Source organism: Xiphophorus hellerii, chromosome 13 (genome assembly GCF_003331165.1).
Source record: "Xiphophorus hellerii strain 12219 chromosome 13, Xiphophorus_hellerii-4.1, whole genome shotgun sequence".
In the NCBI taxonomy this organism is placed as follows: domain Eukaryota; kingdom Metazoa; phylum Chordata; class Actinopteri; order Cyprinodontiformes; family Poeciliidae; genus Xiphophorus; species Xiphophorus hellerii.
In genome coordinates, this window is record NC_045684.1 from 5045527 (window position 1) to 5062309 (window position 16783).

Here is a 16783-nt window from a genome sequence, read left to right on the forward strand (position 1 = left end):
TGCAACATGCATTTATTCAAAGTGCCTAAAATTGTTGACATAATGAGTGAACATAAACTGCCCACTGGTGCTGTAATTCCCCACCTTTATCCGTAAAAGAGAGAAACAGTAGGGAAAAATAACTACATAATCCACAATAATTCCGTTGTTGAAATATCTAATGGAGGAGGAAATTATACTGTTTAAGCCTTGGGAAATTACATATATTTAAAATATCCAATTCCAGTCTGGTTTGTGCAGACTTCAAACTTCCGCTGAGTAATCTGCAGTTTGTTTTCTTCAAAAACATGTCACAGTGTTTTTTTTATCAAAAATGAAACACAGCTAGAGGAATTGTCCGTTTTCCTCCCACTCGCATCCGCTTTATGACCACTGGTCAAACTCATCACCTAAAGAGGCATATTTTGTAGAAACAGGATGTTCATGTTTTATCAGCTGGTAGTCACCTCCTGCCAAAGCACACAGATGACGTACTTCCAGCTTGATTCTTCTTTAATATGTATTCTCAGTGTAGGTTTCACTTCTTTGAGGATTAAGGGGAAATAATTGTTATTTTCCTGCAGTGACTCTGAAACAGACTCTAGACAGAAGATGGAGACAGTCTGATAACCCATTCAGCTCCTATCATCATCTTCTGCAGGGCTCTTTCTATTGGATAGAGGTGTACATATATGGCTGAAAAATCCATTTCTTCTTTCTTCTGTACATAGAATCATAATTATTATATTGCTACTAGAGACCTTGGCTTAGCCAACCCCACTTATTTAATCAGTGTGACTTATTTACATAAGTGGGTTTCTAGTTTATACTGTAAAGTTTATCATAATTTCTATTATTTTTAGCTTATTTTTGGTTCAGTCTTGACCTCTTTTGGGTTTTCTTTGATCCTTTTGAATAGTAGTTCTTTGTATTCTTCCACATCTGGTTATGCTTTCCATTTTGGGATACTACCTTTAGCCTTTTTCTGTTTCAGTTTTCTGAAATGCAGTTTGTTTTCCCTCCTCTGAATGACTCACTTTAGTTTATCAAAACCACCTCCATCCTCACTTCGAATCTCAAGTCCAAAGTTTGCGTCTACATTAGAGTGGCTTTCTAAATGCTTTTAACTTTACAACCTTATATACTAAAAGTCAGATTATGGTGTTGAAAACATGGCTCATAAACAGCAATGGACCGCTAGGAGTAAACAGCACCTGAGCTCATTGTTTCTATAAATGCTACTCTGTTGAACAAGAGCTACACAAAAACGTAAATGGAAAATGTGAATGGCACAAAATATTATCAAACATCAAGTATACATAGTTTTATTTTTGTTCACCTGTGTGGTCATGCTGTATGTCGTCTAAATGGATTCCTGCCAATTTTCTGAGGAGGCAATGAACTCGAGCTTTAAGATTTTAACAGTTTTTCTTGCAGGAAATGAAATTCTTTTGACTTTTTTTGCATAATGAGGAAGAAAGGTCCTTTCTCCCTCTTGATGGCAACTCTAAATCAAAGTTTTGCAACAATATAAAGAATTAACTCTGAAGTCAAAATAGAGATGAGCTTAGATCCTTATAGGGAAAGCAATTAGCTTGCTAGTGTCTAAGACTGAATGGATGTTTAGAAATGTTTAGCAGGAGTTCAAGGTGAGCTTCTGAGTGAGAGACCCATTAGATAACTTTTCACCACCTGATGGAGGTGAAAAGTTTGAGGATTCAACATGTAGCTGGGCTGGAATAGGCTTCTTATGAACTGTGACTGGAAGTGGTTAGACACTTTAGTTCTTCCCCTAAACTGTTAATTATTTAATTCCACTTAATTCCTAAAACTGTTTCTGCAAGTTTGCACCCAGAGACATGAACACTCTATTTCTACAGCAGTTTAATTTGAAAGTGGAGTAAAAGAATATATAACTTGAATATAATTGATGGAAATGAGTATTTGATCCCCCACGGCCCACATAATTGTGATTGTATGATTGTAAATAATCTGTTGTTTTTGTAATCCTCAATTACACTGGCACATTTTGCACATTATTTAACTTAACCTACTCAGTTGCCCATTCCTTTGGAGAAGGAGAAGTGCACTATTTTTAATAATTGCATAATTTATGTTGAAAATGTACAATTACTGTACAGTATGTTATATATATATAACATACTGTACAGTATGTTATATATACTGTACAGTATACAGTATGTATACTGTATACAGCATGTATACAGTATACATACTGTATACATATATATATACAGTATTTCATTCTAACCTTGGTTTAATTGCCTGTCACTTTGCTGCTGTTGCACCAGAAGTTCTGTTCTATTCTAATCTATAAATGAACTTTACACTTTACTTACTGTTCAATAAAAAAACTTTTACCCTTTCATAATCAGTTATGATAGGTTGCATTAAAGAAATAATGATGATAAAATTGTTTGTGAATGATTGTGGATTAGGGGAATTTGAGATACCAGAAGGTACATTTAGGAGAAGCTTCAAAAGGGCATGCAGGTCATCTAAGATTATCTGACTCTTTTGCTTCCTTATTGTCTGACAATAAACTGAAATGGCCTTACCCGTGCACTGACAGGACCAAAGTTGTGCCCGGATTTATCAGGTTCCTCCAGATAGAGTGTGTAGAAATCAGGCCTGACGGACAGTTTTTGATATTAAAATGAGAAATCTGATGATAATTTCAAAACAATGATCTAAGAGTGTTAATCTGAAAAGAAACTCTACTGTAACATAAAATCTAATAATTTCACTTTGATAACTTAGGTGTTAATCTGGAAGTAAATATCACTGCTGATTCTAACCTTTCGTTATCTGGCAGCTGCAGCCACTTCAGAATTGTAAATACTCTTTCTTCAAACGGCACATCTCTGAAAAAGAAAGATCATGTATTAGAGCAATTTATTACCAACAATAATTTATACCAGCAGTTTGAGGTTTCCATGTTTTATTAGTGATTTTTTTCTTACTCAGGCTCATCAATAAACTAGAAATAATAATAAAATAATAATATTAATATGTAATATTAATTCGATATTGTAGATTGTAATGATGACAAATGCTTGGCATTTCCTTTTTCCTTTTGAGTTTTATCAAGAACAATTTCTCCTGTTATTCACCATTTATAATTTTTTTATTCTTCTACAGATTTTATGGTTATTGCCTTTGCTTTGCCAAAATAGCTTATCAATTCTCTACAAAGCACATGTAATTCCGTATTTAGCTGTGCCTCAGAGTTCCTGTAAAAAGTGCCCCTGGCACAGCGTGTAATTGTTTCTCTGCATCTTCCTGCTTTTCCACCTTACACTCAGCCAACTGTAGCAGATGGCCCGTCATAAAGAACCTGGTCTGGCTGGAGGAGTTTATTAAAGCTAAAGAGAAGTCTTTCCTTTCCACTGATGCTTCATGCTTGCTCAGAATTAGTAGTTACTGCGATCAAAGATTCAATGCAACTGACAGAGATTCCTTAGATACTATAACTTTTGACCAATTAGCAATAAATTATCAACTGAAACTGGTATTGTATTATATTTTTTGCAGAACTAAACTGGATGTTACTGGTTTTGAGTTTTGCTGTATGATTGGATTGTTCTGAAAGGAGTTGGATTGATCTGACTCAAAGTTAAACTGTGGAACCAGTTTGTCTGTGTCTTGAGGTTTTAATTATCTTATTCAGTGACCTTTTATTTATTTTTTCTGGTAAATGGTCTTCATGCTGCTTTGTTTATGTTTCTCCAGAACTCTGATTTTAATTTTGGCCTATTATCAGCTGAGTCATTCCAACTGTTGAACTTCTTCAGTATAAACTGCGATTAGTAGTTCTGTTTCCAGACCTTGTGCTTCTCCCCACAATCATTGCTCACAGACACCTAAACAATTTGTGGTTCTGAATATTGCTGTGAGCTCTTCTGTTATAAAAATACAGTTTGATTGTTTAAATATTTTTTGTCCATTTGTTCAAAGTGTGATGTCACTTTGAACCACAACTACCTCATTAATGTAGGTTTGGCTTCCAACCATTGCCATGTGTTATTAGCCAACACCAACAGGAACATCTTGTTCTGAACAAATAGGGTAGGACTCAAATGTCAAGTTCTCCTAAAGCTGGTTTATTGGGGCATTTATGTTAATTCCTTCTTTCTGTATAGGCAGAAAATCTGCTTTTTAGCTGAATACATGTGTCGTGATTTATGATCTGAAAAATAAAATGACTCTGAACTGTTCTTGAAGTCCACTGGAGCCATTTACGGTGACTTGCAAAAATAGTCACATCTCTTGAATTGTTGGAAATGTTGCCATAAGCCTTACTGTGCATTCTTTGGTTTTTGTGGGGGAAAAAAAATCATCACAAAGTAGAATTTAATTGAGAAGCATAGTCTTGAAGCAGACATTTTTGCCCAGCGCTCTCTGTGAGATAGTTCAAGACTGGATTTGATCTGAACAGCAGATTTCAAGTCTTACCACTGAACTTCAATTCCATATGCATTGACTTTGACTGGACCATGCCCAAGTGTTGTAGAGAGGTGATACAGGCACACGGAGACCACAAACACTACTGAGCCTCGTTTTGACTTGTCTGGAGGAGTTTCCTATAAAGTCGGATCAGTCTTCCACTTTTATTTTGAGTGTGATTCTAAATCCAGACAACCATTTTAGAATCATTTTGATTTACATTGATCTTTTTTATGCTATTTTGTTCTCAATGCATTTTACTACGAAGCAAATAAAGGATTTAGGGTTTGTTATTTTAGTATTGTCTTTATTTTTGAGCAGTACCTTGCCTTAACTAACACATGTAAAATATTTAAGCCTTTAACTTTATTACGTTTCGGTCAAATGGTAAAGAATATGTTTGTTCTGTGCATAACAGAAAAAAGTTTAATTCAATTACAATAATGTTTGTAGCCTCAAAACACTTTTTAAAACCCTGTTTAAAATGTTTGGTATTATAAGCAGTACAGTCCATCCAGGTTTCTGTAAAAAATACCACTAATATATGACACTTTCCATTGGTTTTGATCCAGCAAATGTCAGTCCTATCTTACTTGGGGAAAAAAAATCTGCCATGCATTGACGTCAAAAAACTTAAGAAAAACAAAGACATGTAGTGTAAATAGCTGCTATAGGTGTAACAACTTATGATAAACAGACTGTATTAGAGTTTCCAAAGGCCAAAATGTTAAGACTTAAGTTGATATGGTTAACATCTGTTGATCCATTGAGGCTCCAGACATTCCCACGCAAAGATGAAACATCATCCTGACTCTACCTTACAGTAAGGCTGAGAGAGATAAAATCCTCTTTTGCTTCTTTACAGAAATTAGGACCGAGAGGATTGTGTTTGATAAGACTGTCTACAGCTTTTCTTTCTGTATTTTAGTACATGGCATCTGCGTCTTACCCATCATAAGGCTTGTAGATGTCAGGGAAACTTTCGTTGATTTTGACATCTGATCCTGGCCAGAAAAAGGTCCCAGATTTCAGACCTTGATGTGTAGCTGTGTTCCAAATCTGTTGAGAGAAACAGGACACGATATTTTACTGAAAGCTGAAGAAATCATTTTTACAAATCCAATTTCTACAACAATTTTTCATTTTGATATTAACAAGCCAAAGGAAAACTTTTCCCCAGCCTTTTCTTTTCATCTCCTGTGTCTTCTTGCTCTTCTCAATATCTCGATGTAAGATTATAATTAAAGGAGAACTATGTGAACATACACTAGTGGAAAACAATAAAGACATACGTTTTAATTGGAACAAAACAAACAAAAAAAATAATCATTCAATAAAAGCCAAATTCTGAGCCTGAGTCAAACTTAGAAGGACTCACAGGTTGTCCAAGGTACCAGGCTGGGTTGTTTTTCTCGTCATTGCTCAGGCTGAACGAGGCATTAAACACGGGATCGTACATATTGTTGTCAATCAGACCGTTGGACTCTGGATACAGACCCTGAACATGAAATGAGGGTAACATGAGAAACAGAATGAGAGATATAAAACTCTGTCCAACATTTTCTTAAATACCAACTGCACAAATAAATACTGAACTCCTGCCAATAAATGTTAGTCATGCCTTAATGATTTACTCAATCAGCATCTACTGGTGTGTTTTAGCACTGCCACAATACACTCATGATTTACTCTTGTCATAAGTTAAGTCATGGGTGTGCAAGTAAAAAATGCAGTCTATCAAGATGTTGCAAAACAGTGAAAGGAGATACCACGGGATTCCCTTGTGTGGGTTTGGAAAAGCAGTTTCCATGAGATTGCCTGGAATTTTCTGACTCAGAACTTAGAAAGTTCAACAAAGTTCAATCAAGATCAAGGAAAAGTTAGAAAACTGAAAATAATGGTATTTCCTCTATGTAAAGTTCAACTAAACCCCTGTGACACAGAAACATAAAACTAGTACCCTAAGAAACATATTTAGAAAGTTTATCAGCACAAACAAGATGATTTGGGGGTTAGGTACACATTAAGGACAAAAATTACCAAGATATTCATATATTTAACTTGTCCCTTGTACCTTTTACCACTTAACAACAGATGAGTAAGTCAGCAGCAACTCTAGCCCACATCCCTCCTGACCTGCCCTCTCCTAAGTGAAATTAAAGCTGCAGTATGTAACTTTTACAAAAAAAATCACATATTTGTTAAAACTATCAATATGTTGTGATAGTATGGTATGAGAGATAATCTGTGAAAAATCTATTTCCTCTGCTTTATCAAAGTGCTAGAAACAACCAGTCAGTATCAGGAGATTTTCAGTGCTGTCAATCATAATCTCATGTGGCTGCTCATCCTTCATCCCCTTCACTCTGTGCTATGCTGTATCTAGTGCAGCCTGTTGTGAATGCAGTCTAGTTAGCATAGCTACCTATGACGGCAGATAAACATTTTTCCTTCAATGATATGTTGTTTCTCCACCATTAGCACATTTAGCAGTGAGTGAATGAAGTTGATTGACAGCACTAAGACCCTCCTCCTGGTTCTGATTGGTTGTTTTGGCCAGAATGCTGCATTACTTTAGCTGCCAATAGTAATTCAGGGATGCGGTGGAGGAGATCGATTGTTTTCACTGATTACTTGTCTCATAACAAACTGGCACGGCAGGGTGACAGCTTTAAAAAATATGGAGAAAACATATTTTTCCATACTGCAGCTTGAATAAAATGCAACTACATAGCATTTTTTGAGAAGTCTGGATTGCTTTATGTGTATTTTGCACGTTGCTTTTGACTGTTGCTCATGGGGAGAGACATTTCAGTTAGCTAAAACCAATAGAAAAAATTTAAGCAGCCTACTTGCATACTGTATGCGGACTGTTGGATGTAAAATTCATGAGCAGTAAATATTGTGCTAGTTATCAGTGTTGAACCAAAGAAAGTAAGGCAGTTGCAAGCCTTTAAAATTGTGACGCTTTTGTTGGGTCAGATAGACTCAAAAAATTGTAACAGCAGCTGCGTGGGGGGGCCCAATTTAATTTTTGGTCATGGGGCCCAAGATTCCTGGTGGCATTCCTGTCCATCAGGTATACAGTTGTAAAGAAATGTAAAGCAGGGATACTTTATTTAAAAAGTCTAGCTTTAGATTTCTCATTGAAAACTGTTCACCTTAACAAATTTAAGACAAAGCTTAAATTTGTTGAATAAAATATTTTTATAATTTATTGCCACAAGTCATGTAGGAAAAGCAGCAAAGTGAAAGACAGTGCTCTGGTCAAATGTTGAAAACCTACAATAGTTTTTTTTTCATTCCCAGTTATGTACTATTCAATGTTGGTCTTAGTGTCAAAATATGACATTTTATATACACTTTAAAAAATGTGCATGGTTTTTGTTGTCAGTTGTGTGACTAAATCTGCCATAATCATTAACCCTAGTCACTGATAAGAGTGTTGGTTTATATCAGTTTGTTGAGATGCTGTTGAACTGGAATCTATGGAGATCATATTCAGAAAATCTCCAGGATTTTTTTATCAGAGCAGAGATATTTCAACTGACTAGAATATAACATATTGAACATATCCAAGTAATTTTGCATTAAATATTGTGACCTAAAAGGTATTTTATAAACACTGTACCTTTTATATGAAAATATAAAATCCTTTAAACAAGTTATTATGGATTTAATTTAGTAATTTGAGTAGTTTTTATTCCCATACACACACAAAGTTCAGGCCTTTAGAGATGCACATGAATTTGTGTGTAGGTTTGTTAGTGCAGTTTTGTGAGTCTTTACCGTAACAATTGTGTAGTGATTAGGAAAAGTCTTGCTTGGAAATGCTGCCTGCATGTAGGAAGTCGATGTTCCACAGCTTCCTGAAGATGACATGCAGAACTTAATAATGTGGAGGCATGTTATTCAGTCAAAGTCTTCTTTGGAATGAGGGAACCGGTTTGTGTGTCAGTATGTTCATGTGAGTTTACATGCTGTCACTGGATGGCAACAGATCAATAATTATTAAAAGTTCTGAAAATTCGATCCAATTCAAAAATACTCAATTCCTCCCAAAGGGAAATTAAAAAGTTCTTGTAACTCATTAGTTCAGATTCCTGAAAGGGTCATTTTAGGTAAAATGCAAGAATGAACTTGTTACTGACTATGACTTCATGAGAGGTTTAATAGGAAATCATGACTCCTCTTGCGGGGTTAAATCCGACTTTCTTGATCATTGTTTACAATCAGAATCAACATGACTGGCAGGAAGAGGAAGTGCTATTCATTTCTAAGTTTTACAGGTCAGGATATTTAAAAGACTGCTTCATTAGACGAAAATGCAGTATTTCATTTTCTCGTTGTAGATAATCAGAACATATAATATTGTGCTTGATATTAACTGAGTTTGTCCATGACAGGAATAAGATCTCTCCATGTCTGCAGGTATTCAGCTCTTAGTCCATCCAGAGACACCAGCAGCAGCGGCTGTCGCTTAAAGCTAGGAGAAAACAAAAGAAAAAATGATAAAACTGAATAGCAGGAGAAGAGATACTTCAATTAATTAACATAAACCAACCGATAAGATGCAAAGCTGCTGACATCCAACATAAGAGAGGGATATAAGCAAACATGCACGCAGAGTTGATAACATCTACTTAACACTAGCATTACCAGGGTTTTTAATACTTGCATGCAGTAGCAGCATTTTATAACCATATTCTTGCACATAATCTTTGAAAATATTTGGCTGTAGTGGTGTAATGGCTTTGACTGTGTAAATACCTCATTACAAAACTGGTAAAAGAACAATCAATGTTATTCCATGTAAGAAGGTATGCTGGAACCATTTCATATCAGAAATGCACATTTACATGAAACATTTAATTTTTGAGAAAATCCAAGTGAAACTACTCAACTTTTGTGTAACGGCTTACCCTTCAGGACATTTGGGAGCTGACAAGTCATCACATTGGTCCTCTACCCACTCTGTTTCTCCTACAGGACATAGAAAACATGAACAGCACTGAAGAGAGTGTGTATTTTATAACTGCATGTCACAGTATTATGTGCAGTATGGCACATCCTCTCATGATGGATAATTAATGGATCTACAGAAGAACAAAATAGTTCAGTTGTCCTGTGAGGTTCTGTGGCTTTCCCCCAATCTGTTCAATGTTCATTGTACTCTCCAGTACAGAGAGGTCGTACTGGAGACAAATACATTTTAACTGAAATTTGAAGTCAACCTTTTCACAGGCAACCCTATATATGTCTCAATGTCTGTGCACTTATTTATGCACATAAAAGGGTAAATGTTTTAACTGAAATTAGGCATTTTAACCTCATCTATGGAACTGTTTCCTGTTGAACCTTTTGTAAGTTCTGCAAGAGCGTCAATAAATAGGTTTCTGGCAGATCATTACATCAACCTAAAAGACCTCTCAGCTGTTTTATTGTTTTCTGGAAGGGACTGCGCCTTGTAAACTTGCTTGTGTCCAAGTCTGACATCAGAAATGTACCCTCACACATTTATTTCCATGGTGACACCATCTCAGCATTCTCATAAAATCCCACAAACGAGGACTGGATGTAAGAAATGCAATTACCTTAGCTCATTTCAGAGATGACGACCCACGTTTGAGATTTCAACTCGAGTTGCACTTAAGTTGTAGAAATAAAATTTGAGAGTCAATTCAGAATTGTATCATAAGACTTGACTTGGACTTTAAAAAATAACTTACGAACATTTCAAGCTCATGTGGAGACACATTTTGACTCCTTTATGAGAAACTGACGTATATTTGAACATAGAAATCCCCAGGCCAGGCCTATTCCGGTGTATGAAGAGTTGGAAGTTGTTAAATCTCTCAAATGTACACATTTCCCCTATTCACTGTGAGCTTCAGAAGATTCAAAAGGCTTCAGAAATACCTTGTGTGAAAATGTTGCGTATTTTCTTGTAATACTTGCCTAATTTATTTAATCACATTTTGGTAGAACTAGAAGGGGTCTTGAGATTCCTCTGATCCCTGTCTGTGCAGGATGTTGTGGAGCACAGACGCCTGCTGTTCAGTGCAATATTGTGCAGAACTGAATAGCTAACATTTTATCAGACATTTTCATTAAGTTGCACAGCAGTCCATTTAGCAGATCTATACCAAAGCCTTTTCTGTTTCAGAGCCTCTGATGATTTATAGTGGTCAGTGAATGTGCTCTTCCTGGATCTCTGCTGGATGATCCATATAAAAATACTTCAGAAATGGCTTGAAGCTCCACATTCCTCTCCTGAAATGCATAGATTTTGACCAAATTCTATGAGGACATGCCTTTGCATATATATTTACCCAGAAAGCAACTCGCTCTCCATGAAACCCTCACATCCAGCAACAATTCACACAAGATATTTTCAGCATTAGCTGTTTAATCTACCAAACATGCTTGTGTTGATCTGTTGGGATTTACTGTTAAATCTAAATACACAATCCAAAACCTGGTGGGGTTTTAACAACCATTAATCCATTTAATTTCTGATTCTATAAGTTTGATAGTAGTCAATGTGACTCCAGAACCTGAACTAAATGATAATTCATGATTTAACAAGAGGGCAAGAGGGAAATAGTATTTTCACATAACACCAGATTGGTTTGGACACTTGGATAATTTTTTTTTCCGTTGGTAAATTATTCTAAATTATTTGAAAATAGATTAATACAGTATTTGAAGATACTTTTGTAACACTGTATTTGACTGGGTGTGCATAAGACTGACATGACACTGTCATAAATACGACATAACATCTGTCATCTGTATGAGGAAATTACTTTTTGCAGCACCAGCAGCGTTTTGGCCAAATCACGTTGCGTCGATCCATATTTCTTACCATGACAAATGTGTTTGTAGTTGGTGCAGCAATCTCCTGCAGACAGACAATCATTGTCGCAGTGACATTTGCTCTCCGCCAGCCTCTTTTCACCACAGCGTTTTCTTGAACATTCCCACTGTTGGGCTGAAAGAAACAGCAACTACTTACACACACTGCACACTAAGACAAAAGTAAATTGTAGAGAAGACTATCATTGTGCTCTTTTGCAGGCAGAAAAATAGGATCTGTCTTAGCATTTAATTCTGCATTTTACTCTTTCAGTGGCGCTCTGAACTTCATCAATTCACAGTAAATGTTTGAGTAAAATCAGTGAAGTTGTCTTTCTTGGAGCCATGCAGATGTCATGGTAATCACGGCAACAATTGTTTGTGGAGTTACAGTTGGTATCACATCTGCAGCCTGGGACTTCATTGTCAAAAGGTTCAAAGCATCTATTCTTTCAGAGGTACTGATAGAAATAGTTTTTATTATTCAGTTCATCGCCAATGAATTTGTTTAATAAAGAGGGAAGCTGTTGATTAATTAAAATGCAAATGTGATATGTCATTGTTATTTTAAGTTCATAGAAAATAAGCAGTAAGGGAAGATAGCCTATCTTCCAAAATATGTTTTTCTTCCTTACTTTTCTTCCTTATTTCCAAATATTTATGTCATAACATCAGAAAATTGCTGATTTGATGTCATGTCAGTTCAGTGTTTGATGATACTTTGCAGTTTTCTTAATTTGTTTTTAGTTCATTTCATGACTATATTATTTTTTACGTTTTTTTTTAAGGAATTGCCGTTGTTTTTATTGTGAAGTAAACATAAGGAACTCAAATCTGTTTCTCAATTTTGCCATTGTGCAAAATGTTTTTCTTTTCAAAATAAATTAGCTTGATTAATGGGGCATGCTTGGTTTTGCATCGCATTGTCGTGTCACAAAGAGTAGCTCGAAGTGACAGTTGGTCATTTGACACAGTTTCAGTATCATTACTCTTAAGTGTGATTGAGAGTTATAATTAGACACCCAATGGAAAGCATTTCTTCATTCCTGGCAATGAATAGTAGGTGGTAACCAGAACAATTAAAGTTACACTTTTGACTTGGTCAAGCAAGAAATGTTTCTCGAAAGAACTGGTTTATCGCTAAAGACTGTAATTCCTTGATCATGAGTAGGTGTCTTTATGTCTATGAGTCACAGTGTTTGAAAAGACTTGATCTGTAACAAATTGAGAACACCATTAGCCTGAGCTAAACAAAACTCGTCTGACTCATTCGAGTCACCTGTGTCAGGCTTAAAATGTGCTGAAAGATAGTAAATAAACAATTTACAAAGGTATGTGGTTGCTAAGCAAAATTCAAAGGCCCTGCTGCCTCCACAAACACTTCACTCATCAGTGTTTGGTTTCATGAAGTGGCTAGGCATGTAGCTACACGTCTGGTTTCTGGAATGTAGAAGTGCAACAGAATATGCCTGGATGTTTCTGGCATTACCTTCATCTTTATCTTTCTGCAAACCCAGTCCAAGACCCAATCCAAGACCAAGGATTAAAGTCACAATTGCTGCAGCCAAGACCCCGATCTGTCAAACACAAGGTCACATTATAGTTCAGCTTGAGCTTTTGCAAATGTCAGTCACTTGCAGTCTGGTTCACATGAATAACATCCTGATGACATGGAAAAAAACACTGAAGAGAAACTGCAATAGAGTCATCTATCTCTGATAAAATCACTGCTGCAGGGCACAGTTAACTGCTTCCATTCAGGAATTATAAATATAACTATACTTAAAAACAATTTAAGTATTACTATATTTGAACTGGGTAGCAAAGGGCTAAATTATATTCATGAAGAAATTTCTATGGGTCATGACCCCTTTATTACTGGTGCATTGGACTTGCTCAAAATTAATTTCACTAATTCAACTCAAAAAGGAAAATTTCATTAAAAACAGAATAGTGTTATTTGGAGTACCGTACATGTTTCTGTTGATTTCTGGTGATTATAGTTTACAGCTAATTAAAGCTAAAATACATCATTAAATAATTCTGAAAAAGAAATGCTATGTCCAAGTTATGACCTACAAAATAATAAGGTAAGACTTCTTATTTGACAATTGACCAGCACACAGCAACACCATCTACAAGAGGACAATCTATAAAACACAGTTGCCAAGAAAGTTGCCTTTTCATAGAGAGTTCTATCAAAAGCATACTATAAAGAAGTGGAGTGAAAGGATTTACTTTATCTGAAACCTAACAACAAATTTTAAAGTATTTTCACAAGAAATATTTGAGATACTAGAACAAATAAAGTACATTTTTGATGATATTCTAATTTATTAATATGCACATGATGATTAATAATCAATATTTTGACAGCATTTGTTCTGAATATTGATGAAAAATTCAAAAACATACAGTCTTTATTCTTCTGAATAAGAATTTGGATGCACAGACATTTCAAAATCTCTTTGTCTAAATCTTTTTAGCCTCAATAAACGAAGATTGTTACTTGTAATTCAAGGTTTTGAAATCTTAGGGTCTAACATTCTATATATTTGCTGCATTAAAGCTAAAGTCATAGATTCCCATCAGGAACAACCAGCAATACTCACTATGATTTTCTTCTTGTTTTTCTGTAACCAGGATACCCAGTCCATGGCTATATTGGATCTTCTAGTTTTATATTCATACAATTCAAAGACAGAGACAGATAACAGACAGAAAGAGAGAGGAGGCAAGACAACAAATATATCTATGCAGTGACCTCTGGACCAGCGGCAGGGAGTAAAAGAGTAACTGATTACCAGAATTAAGAGATAACGTCACATTTCTGTGTTTTAACACTCACGTTTCAGATCGACAATGTTCATTCTCACACCTTTCACCTTCAGAGGCTTGTTGCGGTACATGACAGAAGAAAGGGACAGCAGAACGAAGACAGCCAGCAATGTGAAATCATTACCTGAGGCTGTACGATAAAGGTTTGGATTTTCGCTGCAAATGTCAGACTGCTTTTTGCTGAACACAAAGAGCACTTATTAGCTTGGTACACCTTTAAGCGGCGAATCGGCTGTAAAAAATAGCTAAATTTGTAAGAAATGTTGACTCTTGCTGAATAAAGTTGGACAAGGTAGCACTGGTTGTTCACAGTCATAAATCTTAGAGCTGGGAACAAATTGATAAGAATATAAATTTCCAACAGAGAGATCTAAACCTTTGGACTGAAGGGTTGCTTGAAGTAGAATCAATGATGAAGCAAGTAAGATGGGAGCATAACAGAAAGTCCAGGCTGAGGTTAGAAACAGTGACAGACTAAAACAGGAATCACTTAAACTTCTTTTTTCATTAATATTAAATCTTCCATTTAAAAAAAATCAATCCCAATTGTCCTTGCACTATTATAATAAACAATCAAGTTTTATTCAAAAGGTTTGAAGGATCATGCCAGTTTTTTCCATTCCTGACCAGCAATGGCAAAATGTGGATTATGAAGGTGGTGACCAAACGTAGAGGAAACTGTTGGCAAGTCAAGGAAATCAATTTTATTTCTGGAATACATTTTGTGAAACAGTCATAAAATAAATGTGATGTAGTATACATGTAATATAAAAGCAAAAAGCAAAAATAAATGCATTTACAAAACATATTACAAATGTGGTTTAAAACCAAAATTTTCAGAATGAAAAGTACAGGGGAGAATGTCTAGATAATCTAAGAGGAAAATGATGTGGGCAACACTGTACCAGGTTAACTTTAATGGTGTCTTATGCAAAGTGTGTCCAAAATAGTAATTTTTATTGGCGTCATCTTAAATTTGAATTATGTGTTTGAGGAAGAGAAAAAGATTAGTGTTTGGTACACCTAATACTCAGGGCTGAAAAATGTGAAATTTTTATGGGTTCTAGATATGTTGCACAATTAAAAAATATTGTCTTTATACTAACTCAGACCTATATACAGTCTCTAATTTGCTTGCTGATGTAACTTCTTCTTATAAACAAGTGTGTTCCAAACAAATAGTTGACTTTCAGTGTAAATCCACTTTGTACTCACCTAGTCTAAACACAATCCCGATGGGGCTCACATGCAGCTTCCTTGTGATTTAGACTCTGTGCTTCATGATTCTCCCTTTTCGGTAGCTTCTTTTCAGAAGGTAATTCTGTGACAGATGAAGATTCTAAGTAATTTTCTTTCATTTCAGAGAAAGGGAATAGTTTCACAGAGTAACTTCACTACTAGGAAGCTCCGGTATGTGAGCTGAAATTTACTTTCAGCTTGATTTTAGTCAAAAGTACTTCATAGATCTAGAGCTACTGTTAAACAAAGCCGCCACAGTAAAAAGAAAATTAAACAGCCCTGATGCAGCAGCTTTATTGCAGCATGTTTCGTGCAGAGTAGATGTTTTGGGGTTTTTTTCATTTGTTTTTAATTATGTGCCACAACCTTTAAGGTGGAATGCCAGATGAAAAGTTTGAGAAATTCTAAGATTTGTAATATTTAGTTGGGCACTCACCATTGCTGTTTATACCGACACACCATGTTGGATGGATACTTAGGAGGGGCCAGCCAAAACACTTTCTATTTTTATATGTTCATGATGTCACTGTGACTTATAAATAAAGGGCTCTTTTTTGTCTAGTTTTATTAATTTAATGCTTCCAAACTAATATGTCAGGCCTATTTAAATTTTGCAAGTCCACTAGCTGTGGATCTAGCCTTTGATTAGATAAGTTTTTCTTTTCCTCAACAGGAACTAGTAAACAAATCTGAAAAGTAAAGTTTTTAAAAAACAGAACTAAGATCAAGACTTTGTGATGTACTCTCCACAAGGTTGAAATTGTTGCCTTTGGCCCACTTTGTAACTAATTTACCAATATGGTTAGCTTTATCTTTCATTTGAAATAGTATATGGTTTCTTCATCTCCAAATGGCCTTTCAATCCGTGTTGGCGCTGGACTCCCATTGGATAATAAAATTCTCTTACCAGTGTTAGTCATCTTCACAAAGTCTTTTGCCTTTGTTCTTGGTTGAAACTCACATTATTCACCAGATTATAATCTATGAGACAAATAGTATAAGAATACAATGGCTGGAAATTCCCATGTTGTTTATTTGTACATATAATTGTCTGTGAATAATCATATCACACTTTCAGGCATCTGGAAGTTATTACGAAAGATAAACTAGACTTCTTTGTGTGATCTCAATTTCCATAACGGCACACAAAGAGGCACTGTGTTTGATGTGTTGCTACTGTATAAAATAAATCTACAAGTGTGCCTCAAGGTAATTTAAATGCTGTGTACAAAGTAATGGCATCATCAACCGGGCTTTCTCAAATTGCTCAAATGCATAGCAATCTCAATGTACTGTATGTTATTGTCTGAGTTTGCAGAAATTAATAAAAGTGTTCGGGAAGAAAATATTCAATCTCTTATTATTATACTTTAAAAATTATGTTTTCTATATCCTGCCCACA

At 35.4% G+C, this 16783-nt stretch overlaps 1 protein-coding gene across 3 annotated transcripts in view; it reads right to left on the minus strand.

Moving 5' to 3' along the window:
• LOC116730663 (venom phosphodiesterase 2) overlaps window positions 1-14347 on the minus strand; it is a 39553-nt gene extending 25206 nt beyond the window's left edge. Inside the window, exons 1-10 of one of the 3 annotated variants that reach the window (XM_032580024.1) lie at window positions 13917-14314; window positions 12794-12881; window positions 11315-11440; window positions 9369-9429; window positions 8835-8932; window positions 8236-8315; window positions 5825-5944; window positions 5396-5505; window positions 2799-2864; window positions 2559-2631 (exon numbers count right to left, since the gene is read on the minus strand). In XM_032580024.1, the coding sequence (XP_032435915.1) occupies window positions 2559-2631; window positions 2799-2864; window positions 5396-5505; window positions 5825-5944; window positions 8236-8315; window positions 8835-8932; window positions 9369-9429; window positions 11315-11440; window positions 12794-12881; window positions 13917-13961 (867 nt within the window). In that variant the 5' untranslated portion in view covers window positions 13962-14314. Of the gene's footprint in view, window positions 1-2558; window positions 2632-2798; window positions 2865-5395; window positions 5506-5824; window positions 5945-8235; window positions 8316-8834; window positions 8933-9368; window positions 9430-11314; window positions 11441-12793; window positions 12882-13916 lie in introns of all 3 variants that reach the window. The other 2 variants (XM_032580022.1, XM_032580023.1) reach the window with 2 other exon arrangements.
• Between the last annotated feature and the right edge of the window lie 2436 nt (window positions 14348-16783).